General features: G+C 37.5%; 1 protein-coding gene across 1 annotated transcript; it reads left to right on the top strand.

Moving 5' to 3' along the window:
* The first annotated feature begins 2,804 nt into the window (after positions 1 to 2,804).
* LOC149288578 (outer mitochondrial transmembrane helix translocase-like) lies at positions 2,805 to 11,769 on the top strand. The gene is made up of 9 exons (XM_089491324.1): positions 2,805 to 2,948; positions 3,251 to 3,349; positions 3,531 to 3,651; positions 4,792 to 4,992; positions 5,149 to 5,255; positions 5,528 to 5,617; positions 6,104 to 6,154; positions 6,572 to 6,705; positions 11,571 to 11,769. Exons 1-9 carry the CDS (start codon positions 2,889 to 2,891, stop codon positions 11,767 to 11,769), a joined length of 1,062 nt encoding a protein of 353 aa, XP_089347450.1. The 5' UTR covers positions 2,805 to 2,888.
* Positions 11,770 to 16,910: the final 5,141 nt, after the last annotated feature.

Raw genomic sequence — 16,910 nt, 5'->3', positions numbered from 1 at the left:
ACACACAGACACAGTGAGACACACACAGATACAGTAAGACACACACAGACACAGTGAGACACACACACACAGTAAGACACACACAGACACAGTAAGACACAGTGAGACACACACAGACACAGTGAGACACACACAGACACAGTGAGACACACACAGACACAGTGAGACACACACAGACACAGTGAGACACACACAGACACAGTGAGACACACACAGACACAGTGAGACACACACAGACACAGTGAGACACACACAGACACAGTGAGACACACACAGACACAGTAAGACACACACAGACACAGTGAGACACACACAGACACAGTAAGATACACACACACACAGTAAGACACACACACAAACACAGTAAGACACACACACACAGTAAGACCTCCCTCCCTAACCCCCCTTCTCAGTATCTCCCCTCTAACTCCCTAACCCCCCCTTCTCAGTATCTCCCCTCTAACTCCCTAACCCCCCCTTCTCAGTATCTCCCCTCTAACTCCCTAACCCCCCCTTCTCAGGATCTCCCCCCCCCGCCCCGGTCACTTACCTTAAACTCCTGTGTTGGAAGCGTGAGGCGTTTGTCTCGGGTGCCGGCGCTTCACTGCTGATCGCCGGCGTCTGACGTCATATGCCGGCGCCCAGCGTAAAGCGCCGGCACCCGAGACAAACGCTTCCAACACAGGAGTTTAAGGTAAGTGACCGGGGCGGGGGGGGACACCGGACTCATTGGTGAGTCACCAGGACACTCTTTGCGGGCCGGTCCGAGCTATTCAGCGGGCCGGATGTGGCCCGCGGGCCGTGCTTTGCCCAGGTCTGCTCTAAGCCAATGTTCTACCCAAGAACAAGAATTTGCATCTAGGCCAATTTCTTTCAGTTTGAATACTAACCTATTGTGTGGAACCGTGTCAAACGCCTTGGCAAAATCCAAGTAGATTACATCCACTGCAACACCCTGAGCTACACTTCTACTTACTTCTTCGTAGAATGCAATTAAATTAGTTTGACAGGACCTAGGTTTCATAAAACCATGCTGATTTATGCTAATAATACTATTCTTCCCAAGGAATTCTTCAATATTATCCCTAAACAGCCCTTCAAATACTTTCCCAGCAACGGAAGTTAGGCTCACAGGTCTATAATTTCCGGGCACAGAGTTGGAACCCTTTTTGAAAATAGGAACCACATCTGCCTTCCTCCAATCCTCTGGTACAATTCCTGAAAGAAAAGAATCCCGAAAGATTGGAGACAGAGGTTCACTTATTTCCTGACACAGCTCCTTAAGTACTCGTGGGTGAATACCGTCAGGCCCTGGAGCCTTGTTAAAGGTTGTGTGTGTGTCTTCTACAGAATAGTGTGAATAGTTTTCCTCTTAAGACGCTTAAGTCAATAACAGAGCTGCATTTCTCATGTGTGTATGAGGACAAGGGTATGTACTTATGTTATAGGTTTACAGGGAAAAGAAAAGCTATGCGTGGTAGCATTTCATTGTACAGGGCAAGAAAATTAGCAGTCTGCTTTTCGTCCAACATCTATTTTTATCTCATTTATTTAACTTGAACCATCATTATTTGCATCTTTGAATTGATTTTTTAATGATCAGTAAGCTGTAAACATGCAGGCCACACCTACATTGCCATATATGGAAAATATGTAAATCAGGCATGTTATGTCATAATAGTTAACTTGCACGGTCTTGACTTTACTCTAAGCCACGCCCATATCACCATATATGGAAAACATGCAAAGCAGGCAACTATGATGTCATAATAGCTAGGCTATAAAACCCTGGTGCCTGCAGTCACTGTGCCCTCATTCACACAGTGATTGTTCATAGACGAGGACCTCAGAGAGAAGGAGAAGCTACAGGACTGTAGCTTCTTAGGAAAAGTATGTATACCCTAAATTATAAATGCACATAATCTAACATAGACCATAAGTCAAATGTATAGTTATATTATAAAAAGATAAAGGGATTTAGATAGTATTGTTTTGCTCAAAACTTGCTTCTCTGTTGTGGTCGAAAAATGATTGAACTGAGGTGTCCTTCCCCATGGAACGTGGTAGAATATAGATAGTAAAACAATGACATAGAAATTACTCTGCGCTAAGCAAATATGGCAAAACAAAACAGGATGTTATCATCTCCTCTATGGATAGATGGCTGCAATACAAGAGGTGGCTGAACTTTCTCCAGCAAAGCACTCAGGACCGGTGTTACATCCATCCATAACCAAAACGTTTGAAATATCTCTGATCAGAGCGCTATTATTTCTGGCCAAAAGTGGTTTAATTTATTTCATAAACAATTTGATTCCAACATCCAGCTTACAGTTACCAAGACCCATATTACCATATAAGAAAATATGCAAAGTGGGCAATTGTGATGTCATAATAGCAAAGAAGCTGCAAGGCTATAATGCGATAGAAAATGTGAGGATATTGCGTTTACAATCTAGACTTAAAAAGTAAATAGAAGTATAAAAGTATAGTTTTAAAATTAAGAAAAGGTTTTGGAAGATTTCGTTTTTTCTTAAACCCACTAGTTTGCTTCTCTTTTGGGGTTTAAAAATCAGTAAGCTGTGAACACACAAAGCAGGCAAATTTCAAGTCCTAATAATTATGTTACATGACCACTGTACCACCAGCCACAACTATATTACCATATATGGAAATATGTAAAGTGAGCAAATGTGATGTTTCATTTACTTGAAAATCTAAAGTAGCAGTTGCCAAAAAAGGTTCTTATGTATTAATGTATTTTTATTTGTCTTTAGAACATGTTTTCTATGGATGTCTTTTCTCGTTATCTGGTTGGGAATCATGTTATCGGCAATATTGTCAAACTGACGGTATTGGGCGCAGCCAGTTATTACACCGCCAAATGGATGATGCATGCCTTCGATTCAACCAGAAAACAGGAACCAGAAGATGAACCTCAGATAGAGGTATGGGACTTTTTTCTTAATAACTTTGACAATAGAGAATACCAGTAAAGTCTATAGAAAGAAGGGGTAACAATGTTTCCTAAAAGATAAAATCCTGTGATTGTAAACGGGATGTACAGATATCAGTATTTACATTAGTTCTCCAAAGCTATGTGCAGTGATCATCCATGAATCTCACCAGGTGGACCTCACACGGGAAAGGGATTTAATAGCATTGCCTGAGATGTGGTATTCTTGGTGGATCCTTAGTTAATCATTTTAAAATACGGTAAACTTACTTTTGTTCTTTTGGTATCTTGTAGGCTAAACAACCGATGAGTCAGATTGGAGGAAAAACTGTCAGTCTGACGCAATACGAAATGTGCATCGCCGCACAGTTAGTGGACCCACTCAACATGGAGGTAAGGGAAAAGGTTACATGGAAAGAAGTAAACTGGGGAAGGAAGGACCAGGACAGTGAAGAAACCTGTATATATCCTTTTAAACCCCCATTACTTTATAGTGCTATTCCTTTTTGCTTTGTCTAATATTTCTAAGGTTGCATTGTAGAAGCAGTTTTACAATTGTGTTTGTTCCCCGTAGGTGACCTGGAGTGACATCGCAGGTCTTGACAATGTCATCGAGGCCCTAATAACCAGCGTCATCCTCCCTATAAGAAAGAGACACCTGTTTCCAAAATCCAGGCTGATGCAGCCTCCTAAAGGTATTACTCAAACCATGTATGCGGGACTTTTTGGGCTGAATCTGTTTCACTTATTAAGGCTGAAGGCTCCCATTCATGACTTATTTTATATGTAGAAAGATTATCTATATGGAAGCAATTTCGTGAGCCACAAGGCTGTCCAATTCTGGCCCTCAGGCAGTTACCGTCAGGATATCCTTAGACTCGGTTGAGTTATCGACAAACCTGCTTTATTCACCAGTAAATTGAAAGTACATTTTATCTGTACTTCTTTTTACCTGTATCTGATTGTGCTGTTTGCGCTCACTGCAAGGGAGTTAACATAATGGTATCTCTATCTGGGCAGGTTTCCTTGCAGTTAGGCTGGATAATTATATCTAGATAGGTTAGTAACTGTGTAGTTATGAGAGGTGGCAAACAAAAGGCACAAAAAAGCACAGAAATAAGTAAATGAGGTGCAAAAACTCCCAACCTGTGCGCAACAGGTAGCAGAAAATGTATTTGTAGGCGGTGCAAAATATAAGAGTAAACTATAAAATCTGATACCTGAAGTAAAAAAGTAGAAATCTACTTTAAAATAATATAAAAAGGACTTGGTACAGAACTTACGAGTCACTCAGGTAAATGTTGCAGAGAAGTAGACAGTGTTACTGAGATCAACAATGTTTCGGAGTGGTAGCCTTTGTCAAGGGTAATCTGCAGAGTGACTTGGAGTGGTGCCAGTACTTCTTTTTTGTCCCTGTTATATTATGTTACAATACATTTTGACTTTTTAGCTTGGCATAAGATTGCTGCGGTATCATTTATTTGTATTATAGTATGCACCTCCAAGAAATACTTTCAAATATTTAAAAGGTTATACATTCTTGCTAAACAAAACACCAAAAGGATGTTTGTTTTTTTTTGTTGTTTTTTTTGGGGGGGGGGGATTATTTCTTTGTAATGCTTTCTTTCAAACTTATATAATTAACTATTAGAAGCTCTTACTCCAGACTGCAATATGCAGAAATGTGCTTGATCAGAGGCTATCTTCACTTGGTACCCTTTATATTTTTAAGCAGATTAAATTACTGGAGCCTTTAAATACATTATTTTAATATTGTTCAATTACTAAAAGTACTTCTATTGTATAAATAAAATCATGCACGTTTTTTTATACAGGTGTCCTTCTTTATGGACCTCCAGGTTGTGGAAAGACACTTATTGCCAAAGCCACAGCCAAAGAAGCCGGATGCCGGTTTATTAATCTCCAGCCATCCACCCTGACCAACAAGTGGTATGGAGAGTCTGAGAAACTAGCAGCTGCTGTTTTCTCTTTGGCTGTGAAGCTCCAGCCAACTATCATTTTCATCGATGAAATCGGTAAGTTGCTCTTGGAAGTCACCAATCTCTAGCCATGCCGAATGGTGTATGTATTAGACTTCAATGTGATATTAGACAACTGGTGCCCAATCAGTGGGCATTAATGAGTCTTTTTGTACATTCATCATGCTTGACTTTTTCTTTCTCTCCACACAGACTCTTTCCTTCGAAGTCGTTCCATGAGTGACCATGAAGTGACGGCCATGATGAAAGCCCAGTTCCTAAGCCGTTGGGACGGGCTGGAGACAGGCCACAATTGTCAGGTTGGCATTACTTTAAAAATTTTTATAAGCAAATCTTCCAAACTAGAGTACATTGTTTAGGATTTTAGGCTAGAGAACACACAGATAAGATGTGTATCCAACACTTTAAAAATACAGATTGCGTGCATAAGTGTAGTTCCTAAAGGATTTTTGAGGCTCTGGGATTTGGAGAAGAAACCACACATCATTCATTCTAGATTTATCATATTTTTTCAACACATTTTCCTACCATATAGTACTTCTTATGTTTCACTTTTGTTGTATTTTCATAGGTTATTATCATGGGGGCCACTAACCGACCTCAGGACATCGATCCAGCAATACTGCGGAGGATGCCAGCCAGATTCCTGATTAAGAAACCAGTATGTAACTAAAATGTCTTTTTGAAGGAAATCCTCATGTTAAACTGGTGTATATCCATGTTCTAAATAATCTCAATACATCAACCTGCAAAAAATGTTGCATGACAAATAGAACTTTAGTAAAAAGTGGAGTTGTTTATATTTTAAAACAAACCCATTTTATGACCTGCATTAAACATTTAGTAGCTATTGTATAAATACACAACTTTTACAGCCGGTTTTAAACCAAATCACTATTGTTAAGATAAATAATGAAGATAATTAGAACTTGCGGTTCTCTTAGATAGTGATGTATGGGTCAAATACTACTAATACTAAATGCTACTGAAGAAACAAGGTTATTTAAAGTTTGTTTTAGCCACTCCATAACTATGAATTCTTCATATATTTCCCCATTCCTATACTTCAAAATGCATTCTTGTTGGGATTAACAAGACTAATTATGAATAGTTTTTCTAAAATGCTGTTTTCATCTTTTTTTTCTAGTCTACGGCACAGCGTCAATCAATTCTCAGTCTCATCTTGGAAAATGAAAATGTAAGCAACTTATACTATGATATATGTGATTTTTATGTAATGGTTGACTATTCCACCAATGGCCCAAGAACCGTCCTGCTCAGCTGGAACTGCCTCAGATAGTCACCCCTTTCCACAACATACTGTTAAATGTCAAAAATCATAACGCCACCATTCTCTGGCTACTGGTATAATATCAATCTTTTACATGATTCCTAGGCAATTGCGATCTTTTTACACAATGCATTTTCAGTTGGACACGATTCTTCTCAGTCTTGTTTGACTCTTTTCCTTTCCCTAAATGTTTAGAAAAACATGCCCTTGTTTACTCCTTATGAATCTATATCACCCGGCTTTGGTCTCTTGGTAGTTATTTGAATTACACTGGGGAAAATCACCAATTCATTGTCCTTATGTGTCCTAATATGTTTTCTTTAGGTGAATGAAGATGTAGACCTGCGTGAAATTGCCGACTACACCGATGGATTCTCAGGAAGTGATCTGAGGGAAATATGCCGCGATGCCGCTCTGCTTTCCCTCAAAGAATATGCAGACAGCCATTCAGACGTTGGGTATGTGTCACCTCTCTCTCTCTCTTATATTCATGTATTGCATATGAAACTCCTATGTAATGTTTTTTGGCTAATGGTAAACGTAAGAAAAGCCTTTGTGTTCAGTGACACAAAAAACTGACGTGACAAAGTCAAAGCAAGATGTGCCATTTTGACATAGTAAGTGCGTGTTATGGAGCACACACTCTGTCCTTCTCAGAGGAGAAACCCCCATAGACCTCCTGTTTTTTTTTGTCCCACTGAATGATTGAGTGAATACAGTCCAGAGAACTTTACAACTTCATATTGTAGAGTTGGCTCCACCAAGTGAATCATTGTATCATTTCTCAGCATCTTCACACTTTGTAAACTCAACTCGCAGTAAGTTAGATTTCAGAGTGACAATGAGCTGATAACAAAACTATGCCCACTGACAAGCTATTTTTATTTCTTCTTTTCCAGCTTTTGTCAGGATAGTGTAAAAATAGGACGGCTCCACTTACATAAGGCAATAGAAAGAATGTGCATGTTCCAGGAGCCAATGAGCCAGGGAATCGACATGCTGTCCTAATACACGAAGCCTAATGGATTTAGAGATAACCAAGACGTATTGGTTCTCAAGTTGGACTCATAGGATTATTATTAGTAATAGTATTGTTAGTTGTAAGTTGTAAGTTGTAGTTTGAATAAAGTAGGTTAAGGCCAAGGGCAGTGTTATCTTTCTGTTTAAGGTTGTGTGTGTGTGTCTTCTACAGAATAGTGTGAATAGTTTTCCTCTTAAGACGCTTAAGTCAATAACAGAGCTGCAGAACCTGCGTGTGTTATATAAATGTCATTTAATAGTCCAAAAACATACGCATTTTATTCCGGAAATTAAATGAGTGCATTTCTCATGTGTGTATGAGGACAAGGGTATGTACTTATGTTATAGGTTTACAGGGAAAAGAAAAGCTATGCGTGGTAACATTTAATTGTACAGGGCAAGAAAATTAGCCTAGAAGGAAGGATATATATTCCTTCTTAATGATCATGAAAAGTAAAACCAAATCTCTTGTTCTTCTGCGCCATTCATAGACTAGCGCAAACGTCCAGTCCTGTGAAGGCTTAACGTATGGACAAAATTCTGATAAAATGCAGACTAACATTATTAGAAATACTTTAAAGCTCTACAGAAATGAATTGTCACAGTCTTATCCACTTAAACATGGCTGAGGCCTTTAGAAAACTTTATTAAGGCAAGCGAGAAGATACCATATAAACAGTGAGCAGAGACATCCAGAAACATCACCACCTACTGATGGAACAGTATATAAAACATAAACTGGAGACAATAGTTGTTGCGGCAGACTTAAAAGACACAGGGTTCCAAGATGCATACAATATGCACTTTTCAAGTCTAGGAGTCTATAAAACATTTTCACTTGAATAAAGTGTTATAAGTTATTGAGTTTGCTTTGGTTGGAAAAATCTAATATATATATATTATGCATGTATGAATGAAATGAGACACACACTCATTGTATATGTATATACTCTATATGTACAATGTATTTCCTGTTTGCTCAGGAGTCACTCATCACAGCCCTCTTTCGCCTCATCTTTTTGTCTGTTGCATAGAGTTCTTTGTTAAACCGATCAGACGTATTGAGAAAAGAGGGATCACCAGGTCCCGACGTCGGATCAATTCGCTTTTTGGAACGCAACATCCTCGGACCATGAGCTCTCCATTGGTATACCGGGATTGATGCACGAAATAGAGACTTTTTGTCGTGTGGGCATTGCTGGACATATAACTGTATGGAGGCACTGGGCTGTCTGGTCGTTGATGGGATTATACTCCTGATCCAAATATGTTGTCTATAGATATACATATCTTTGATGTTCTCAATAAAGTCAGTTCCTGTTTTACCTCAATACGCGTTCTGTCTTATTATTGGGGTAAGCCTCGGTGCTGTCCTTGTAAGGACAGTAATGAACTATATTGCTACGCTCCAGTGCCACTAAGGTTCATGAGGAGCGTTGTTTCCTGCTGTCTTCGGCGCTAGCTCCACCTCACGATTGAAGTCTTGTATTCCTGGTAGCTATGGGGAAAAGAAAACAGCCTCTGGAGGGTGTACCCAGTTGGGGTATGGGTAGGTCCCGTCACATTGGTGCTTCCGGAGAGTGATTTTACCACTCGCAAGATGGCGGCACGTCCTTATAACAAAGATGGAAAAGTTTACTAGAGGGTCTCCAGACCCTCTTGAGAACTCTGGCTCCACTTGCAGGTTACTGCATTCAACCATACAAGTCAATGGAGCCCAGCTTTCTAATCACAATGTGATTAGTAAAACATTTAATAAATAATAAAAGAAAATGAAAAAAATGTAAAAATAAAATTAGTAACATTTTAAAATAATTTAAAATAATAATCAGAGGAACCATCCAGTTCCATCAAAATGTAAAAAAAGTCCAAAAACAAATAAGCTGTTTCCCCATAATTAAAGATTATATCCCCCAAGTATCCATACAGTTGCTGTTTAAATGTCTGTACAGACTCAGATAAAACTACATCTGCAGGCAGAGAATTCCACATCCTTATTGTCCTTACTGTAAAAAACCCTTTCCTCTGCTTTAGACTAAATCTGCTTTCTTCCTGTCTAAATGCATGACCACGTGTCCTGTGCATAGTCCTGTTTATGAACAGATTTCCACACAATGGTTTGTATTGGCCCCGAATATATTTATATAAAGCTATCATATTCCCTCTGAGGCGCTGTTTTTCTAAACTAAACAGATTTAAATTTGTTAACCTTTCCTGAATTTGTTTTTCTTCCTGGATCTGTAACTTTTTTTCTGCTTGGACCTTATTTTCTGGAAAAGACAAAAAGAAAGTTCCCTTCGGGTCTCTATTGGAAACCCACGGACCTATGGTATATAGTCTCTCATCCGTCTTCATAGGTTCCTTTAAAGTAAATAGCAATTTATTACAGTTATCAAAGGTTGTACATTCGGATCGTAATCATTTCAATCTTGTTTTGATCTTGCTCGCTCCTGCCCCGAAAATATCATATCCCCAATCTCGACTAGCTGTTGTCCACATAGCATAATCCCAACCAAGGCATGATGTTATACTTCGTTTTCCAGGGGGCTTTTCGGGCATCCAGCATATATATATATATATATATATACATCGGCCTTAGCATAGTTTCTTGCTTGCCCAATATTTTTACAATGAATTAATTTACACAGATCAATAACAATGCAACTATCTCCTGTTAATAAAAAAGTCAGATTTTGTGCTTTGGTATCTTCCCATCTGGTCACCTTCTTGTTCTCATCCCACTTAGCATTAGCATTAGAATAAGGAATTACTGTAAAAACATCAGTCACTACCCAAAAAACTATAAGCAGGCACCACCCCTTCATCCTATCTGGCCGTCAACTCAGGGTTTGGGGAATGGATTTCTTCACTGGTTTGAGACGAGTCCAACCTATCGTCTGGACCCCCCTTTGTACCCAGACTTAATGAGTGACTACCAGCAAGTGGTGTTACCTTCTTACAGTGTGACTGATGTATACAACAACTCCTCTCAGCTTACACGCCGTGGGGTGGTTAATAGTACTTGGTACGGTCTTTCCCACCTCGGTGATGACCAATTCTTTCATTTGATTATCCTTATTAGTACCCAATCTCCAAAGCAACGTTCAATTTCTCAGGAATTGGCTCTTATGTTTCTGGAAGAGAATTAACAGTTTGTATTGATCTGGTATTCAACATTTTTGCCATATAATCTGCTAGGGTCAATTCCCTTTCATCATTTGCTTCTTTTATCTTTATCTGTGGCAAACTATAGGGTCTCTCATACATTACTTCAAATGGGATGAGGCCTTGCTTATTGGGTGTAATACGCATACTCAATTTTACCATAGGTAGGCAAGAAATTCTTCTCAGTTTCTGCCATGGTCTTTTTTAATTTATTCTTTATTGTTCCAATGTTTCTTTCCACCAACCCTGCTGACTGAGGATGATAGGCGCAATGATTCTTTAATTGTATACCAAATACTTGTGCAAATCTGGAGATTAGTTGATTGACAAAATGAGGCCCATTGTCACTATATATTCTTTCTGGTATTTCAAATACCAACATTTTTATCCTTCTGTCCCTTTCCCTTACTGTGGAATATCCCCATAATACAATCTCACCGCAATGTCAAAAAAGACAGAAAAAAGAAAATCTTTCGGTATTTATAAGATACCACGTCTGGACAGAGTGAAACAGAGAGCTCTTGGTATTTATAAGATACCACTTATTGACAGAGTGAAACAAAGGACCTCTGTATTTATGAGATACCGCTTCTAGACAGAATGAAACAAAGGACCTCTGTAATTATAAGATACCGTACATAGACAGTAGAGGTAGGAAAATTGCTTTCGCAGCGAAGTTGTTCACTTGCAATCCCAGCACTTGATCACAGAGAGCTTCTCACAAATGCCGGGGGGCGTATTAACAACAACCTTATTCACTGTTCGTTCGCCGTAAAAGACTCCTGAACAGTCATTCACACAGACAGAGTCATTCAGACATGATTTGTGACATGGGTTGGTATAGCTGTCCCTGGACCATAAGAGTTCTTCTCTTTAAGGTCTTGTGATACTCTTTCACAATAATACAAGCTGCAAGCAACCCCAACAGTATTACCACAATCACAAACAACAACAATTCGTTATCACAAAAATAATGACTAACTATCTGTGCACATTTCTCCTGATCAGCCTCATATTACTCCAAGTAATATTTCTCATTGTCGAATGCATACGCAGTTATTTATTTCAGTAGTCCCTGACAGACTTTGACCACTTATAATATTTCCCAGAAATATTTTTCCTACTCACATTTCTGAAGAGAAGACCGTCATAAACTTTCGGGAGGACGCTGCCGGTTTCAGGGACGATGTCGCGAAGTGCCTCTGGTTAACAGCAATCTTAGCTGGAGGACTTATATTATTACCCCAGATGCAGATCCTCGAGGTGTGGTTCCTCAGGACCGTCGTCCCTGTCTCCGGTCAGGACCTCCTCACACAGGGCACCAAAATGTTGGTTGAATTAATGGTCGAATTCTCCTCAGAAAGAGTTTTCCTTTATTTAGATCATGCGCATAATCGACACAAGACACACAAGAAACAAAAGTCGAAGCGTTGTCTGATTACATGTTTGGATTACATGGTTTATATAACCTCTTATCTATTTCTAATAGCATGCTTCATTCTGATTGGTTACCTTTCAAGCAAGTTACACCTCTTTAAGCTGCATAATTAAGAATGGCCTAGACTTGACCCTTTGCACATATATATATGTAGAACATAGAGTAGACGTTTTGACGTGAACTCGTGCATATATCATAGACTAGACATTTTCTACTTTCTTATGTCTTTGTCAGAAATACTATTTATGATAACACACGCATTTTTCTAACACCATAACATATAATGCTCCATTCCTTTTATTAATTTTGTAGCCCGCCTCTGCACCCTTTCTAGTGCTATGATATCCTTCTTTAGAATAGGTGCCCAAAATTGCACAGCATATTCAAGGTGCGGCCTTACCATTGATTTATACAGAGGCAAAATTATATCTTTATTCCGCGACTTGATGCCCCTTTTTATACACGACAATACCTTACTGGCCTTAGCAACCGCAGACTGACACTGCACATTGTTGCCTAGTTTGTTGTCTACAACAATTCCCAAATCCTCCTCATTTGTCATTACCCCTAATTCACTACCGTTTAGGGTGTAGGTTGCTTGTGCATTCGCTACCCAGAAGTGCATAACTTTACATTTATCTACATTGAATTTCATCTGCCATTTGAGTGCCCAGTCCCCAGTCTATCTAGATCCCTCTGCAGCACAGTAATATCCTGCTCGCCCTGTATAACTTTACCTAGTTTTGTGTCATCTGCAAATACAGAAACATGACTTTCAATGCCTCCTGCCAGGTCATTTATAAATAAGTTGAATAAAATTGGTCCCAGAACAGAACCCTGAGGGACACCACTTTTGACCAGCTCAAAAATTTACCATTTATAACAACTCTCTGTTCTCTATCTCTAAGCCAAGGTTCTACCTGAGCACAAGAATTTGCATCTAGACCAATTTCCTGCAGTTTGAATACTAACCTATTGTGTGGAACCGTCTCAAACGCCTTGGCAAAATCCAAGTAGATTACATCCACTGCAACCCCCTGATCTATACTTTGACTTACTTCTTTGTAGAATGCAATTAAATTAGTTTAACAGGACCTATGTTTCATAAAACCATGCTGATTTTTGCTAATAATACTGTTCTTCCCAATGAATTCTTTTTTTTTTTTTTTTTAAGATTTTATTACATATAAAATTTGACCATTACAAACATATAACAAGACAAGATCTTACATTTCTATGTCTCAAGAGTAAAATTTTACAAAATAAAATATCTGACATACATACAATGACAGTAAATTGAGATTATCATAATCTGATATTATAACCAGAGCTGCGGGAGGGAGGAAGAGAAAATATCATAAAATTACTAATAATGAAAATAATAATAGTAATTTGCCAAGGTTAAAAAAAAGAAAAAATTAAAAATATAAGAAAAAAAGAAGAAAAGAGAGAGAAAAAGGAATCTCTATTATACTAAATCGGTCTCCGAGATCATATTTTGCCATGGGAGCCAGATTGCCTTATAATTATAGATGTTACTATATATCCTATAAAATTGTTTTTCCATTTTATATTGATAATTTATCTGAGTAATTACTTGAGACCATGACGGTGCTTGTTCCATTTTCCAGTTTCTTGCGATACAAATTTTGATAGCGGCCAGAATGTTAATGGCCAGATATCGATTTGATTTATTTTGCAAGGATATGTCGATATGAAATAAAAAAGTTTGAGGGTACAATATTAAGTCGAACCCAAATAAATTCCTAAATAATTCAACAACTTTAAATTTCATATTAGAGAGTTTGTCACATTCCCACCAGATATGTAGCATGGATCCTAATTCTAATTTACATCTCCAACATTTGTTAGAAGTGGATCCATACATTTTATGTATAGATGTCGGAACGTAATACCATCTGTGAAGGAGTTTAAAAAATTGTTCGTGCCTTTCTTGTGTTAATCCAGGCTGCAGCCCAGATATCAGATGAATAAGAAATTCCCAAGTCCGTTTCCCATTTTAAGATAGTATTGGGTTTATCTGGAATAGAATCTTGTTCAAGCAGTTTAGTTATTTGCATAATTGTATTTCTTTTATGATGTCTGTTCAAAAACCTATCCAGATTAGTCAAAGGTCTGACCGGGTTATGTTTAATAAAATTTCTAATCCTTAAATATGGGAAAAATTCTTTACTTAAGAAAGAATATTTAACTTGTAGTTCTTTAAAGGAAGCTAGGTCCGTAGAAGACCAGATGTCCTCTAATGTAGCCACTCCTTGGGAAAACCAGAGTCTTAAATCAATATCTTTTATCAGATTTTGCAAGACTATTAGAGGAGTAAATATCGAAGAAGACTCAGTTATACCAAATTTTTTCATGAAACTAATCATGTTGTTCAAAATATTCGAGATGATAGGGTTAACAATCTCTAAATCATTTATTCCCTTTATATTGAACCAATACAGATAATATGGATCTAAATTATGACACTTCCACCTCTCGTATCTATACCATGGAAGGTGCAGTTCTCGTTTTGTATCCCATGCCAAAAAATGGCCAAAGAGGCAGATTTGATGGAGGGTACGTAAATTGGAGAAATTAAGTCCAATCTGTGAGAGACTTTTGGTAAGTATTATTCATGAGATCCTCGATTTTTTACCCAACCATACGAATGAGTAAAATAATTTTTCAAATTGATTTAAAATTCTTAGTGGAACTGATAAAGGAATAACTCTGAATAAGTAAATTAATTTTGGAAGGACATACGACTTTAATGTGTTTAGTCTGCCTAACCATGATATTTCTAAGCCTTTCCATTGTGTAAGTTGATTTCTCAGAGTTTCCAGAAGGATAGTATAGTTATTAATTACAGTATCTCTAAGGTTCTGATATATCTTAATGCCTAGATAGTCAATGTGGTTTTGTCCCCATAAAAAAGCAAAGTTACTTTTAATTTCTTCAAATCTAGAAAATCCATATTAAAGTCAATGATCTGAGATTTATCTAAATTCAATTTATAATTAGAGTATACTGCATATTCCTTAATACTTTCCAATGTCTCTGAGAGTGATATTTCAGGTAAAGATAAAGTGAGGAGAATATCATCTGCGTATAAAGAGATTTTGTGTTCATATGGACCTGTTGTTATTCCAGAGATTTTTTCCGACCGACGTATTATCGTCGCGAGGGGTTCAATAGAGAGGGCATACAGTAATGGAGCTAGAGGGTATCCTTGTCTTGTCCCATTATTGATAGAAAAAATGGTCGAATTTAAGTTTGAACCTGAGATCTTTGCTTGCAGATTTTTATACTGCTGTCCATTCAGGCCAAACATTTTTAAAGTTTCTTCCAAAAAGGGCCAACTCACCCGGTCAAAAGCCTTCTCCGCATCTAAGGCTAAGAAGACTGCCGGCGTATTATTAAAGTGTATTTCATGTATAAGATTTAATATCCTACGGGTATTATCTTCACCACTCCTACCCAGTATAAAGCCCGTTTGGTCTGAATGGATCAAGTCCTGCATAACAGCAGCTAATCTGTTAGCTAAAATTTTTGAAAATATTTTAATGTCAAGGTTTATAAGAGAAATAGGGCGGTAGTTTGAAACCTTACTCAGATCTTTCCCAATCTTTGGGATAGGAGTTATTGTGGTCTGTAACATTTCCGACGGAAACTCTTTCCCTAAAGGAACTTCTCTAAATACTTTCAATAATAATGGAGATATTATAGGGTCCAATAATTGATAGAAAGGAGCTGAAAATCCATCTGGACCGGGAGCTTTGGATTCCTTATTATAGTGTTAATCTCAGAGAGTTGAATAGATAGATTTAAGTTTTCCAACTTTACTTTAGATAGTTTAGGTAAATTTAAATCGTTAAGAAATGAACTTATCTGTGTTTTATCCTTATTAACTATAGGTAAATTATATAATGTGCTATAGTATTCTCTAAAAGCTTCTCCAATTAGTTTTGGGGTTAAATAGGTTTTACCATTATATACGATCTTATTAATTCTACTTTTAGCTAACCTATTTTTAATTTTTTTAGTTAAATTCTTACTGGCCCTGTTACTACTGTAATACCAATCCTGTTTAAGGAATAAAAGATTTTTATTGATGTTCTCCATTAGTCTCTCTTTAATCTTACATTGAATTTCTTTTATGTCTGTGTATAGGAGATTTGAAGGTCTTATTTTATTACTAGCTTCTAATTGTGCCAGCTCAATATATAAATCTGTTAGGGTCGCGCCTTTCATTTTCTTTATATATGCACCCTGTTTTATAAGATAGCCCCGCATGGTGCATTTAAAAGCGCACCATAGAGTTGCAATCGAGACTGTACCATTATCGTTGGTCTCAATAAAATTTTTGGCCAAATTCCTAAGTTGTTCCTTGAAATCGCGTGAAAGCAAAAGGGATTCATTAAGCCTCCAATTAGATTTTATTTTAAATTCTTCATTGTTTTTAATTTTTATAAAGATAGGTGCGTGATCGGACCAAGTCAAATTTCCTATAGTAGGCGACTCATAGATTTCTAAAGATTTATTGTCTGAAAAAAACATATCAATTCTGGAATACGAGTGATGCCTAACAGAATAATGCGTAAACTCCTTCACAGATGGATTACACATTCTCCAAATATCGAACAAATTATTACGCGCAAGACACAGAGAAAATGAGTTAGCTAAGGATTTCAACTTTAAATTTGGATATGTACCATGCATAAAACTCTTATCCAATTTAACGTCTAATATACAATTCATATCTCCTCCGATTACTAAGAAACCTTTTGAGATAGCATGGACTTTTTCAGGAGTTTTATCCAAAAATCTAACTGTAGAGATATTTGGTGCATATATATTAACTAACGTATAGGTCACGTCATTCAACTTACAAAGGAGAATAGTGTATCTAGCTTCTTGGTCAGATTCCATATCTGTTCAAACTTAATATTTTTGTTTATCAAGATTGCAACTCCTCTTTTTTTCCCCCACTTAAACTGGAGTGAGTAATAACAGGGTATTTCTTATAAGTCCAATGGT

This window comes from Sceloporus occidentalis, unplaced genomic scaffold (genome assembly GCF_023333645.1).
Source record: "Sceloporus occidentalis isolate IW3139 unplaced genomic scaffold, rSceOcc1.0.p SCAF_50, whole genome shotgun sequence".
Lineage (NCBI taxonomy): Eukaryota > Metazoa > Chordata > Lepidosauria > Squamata > Phrynosomatidae > Sceloporus > Sceloporus occidentalis.
The sequence above is the reverse complement of the archived record's forward strand: the minus strand, read 5'-3'. Positions and strand labels throughout refer to the sequence as shown.

Coding starts and splice junctions, on each gene's coding strand:
- LOC149288578 (XM_089491324.1), top strand. CDS start 2,889: ATGATGCATGCCTTCGATTCAACCAGAAAACAGGAACCAGAAGATGAA. Junction 2,949..3,250: donor AAGATGAACCTCAGATAGAG/GTATGGGACTTT, acceptor GGTATCTTGTAG/GCTAAACAACCGATGAGTCA. Junction 4,993..5,148: donor CATTTTCATCGATGAAATCG/GTAAGTTGCTCT, acceptor CTCTCCACACAG/ACTCTTTCCTTCGAAGTCGT.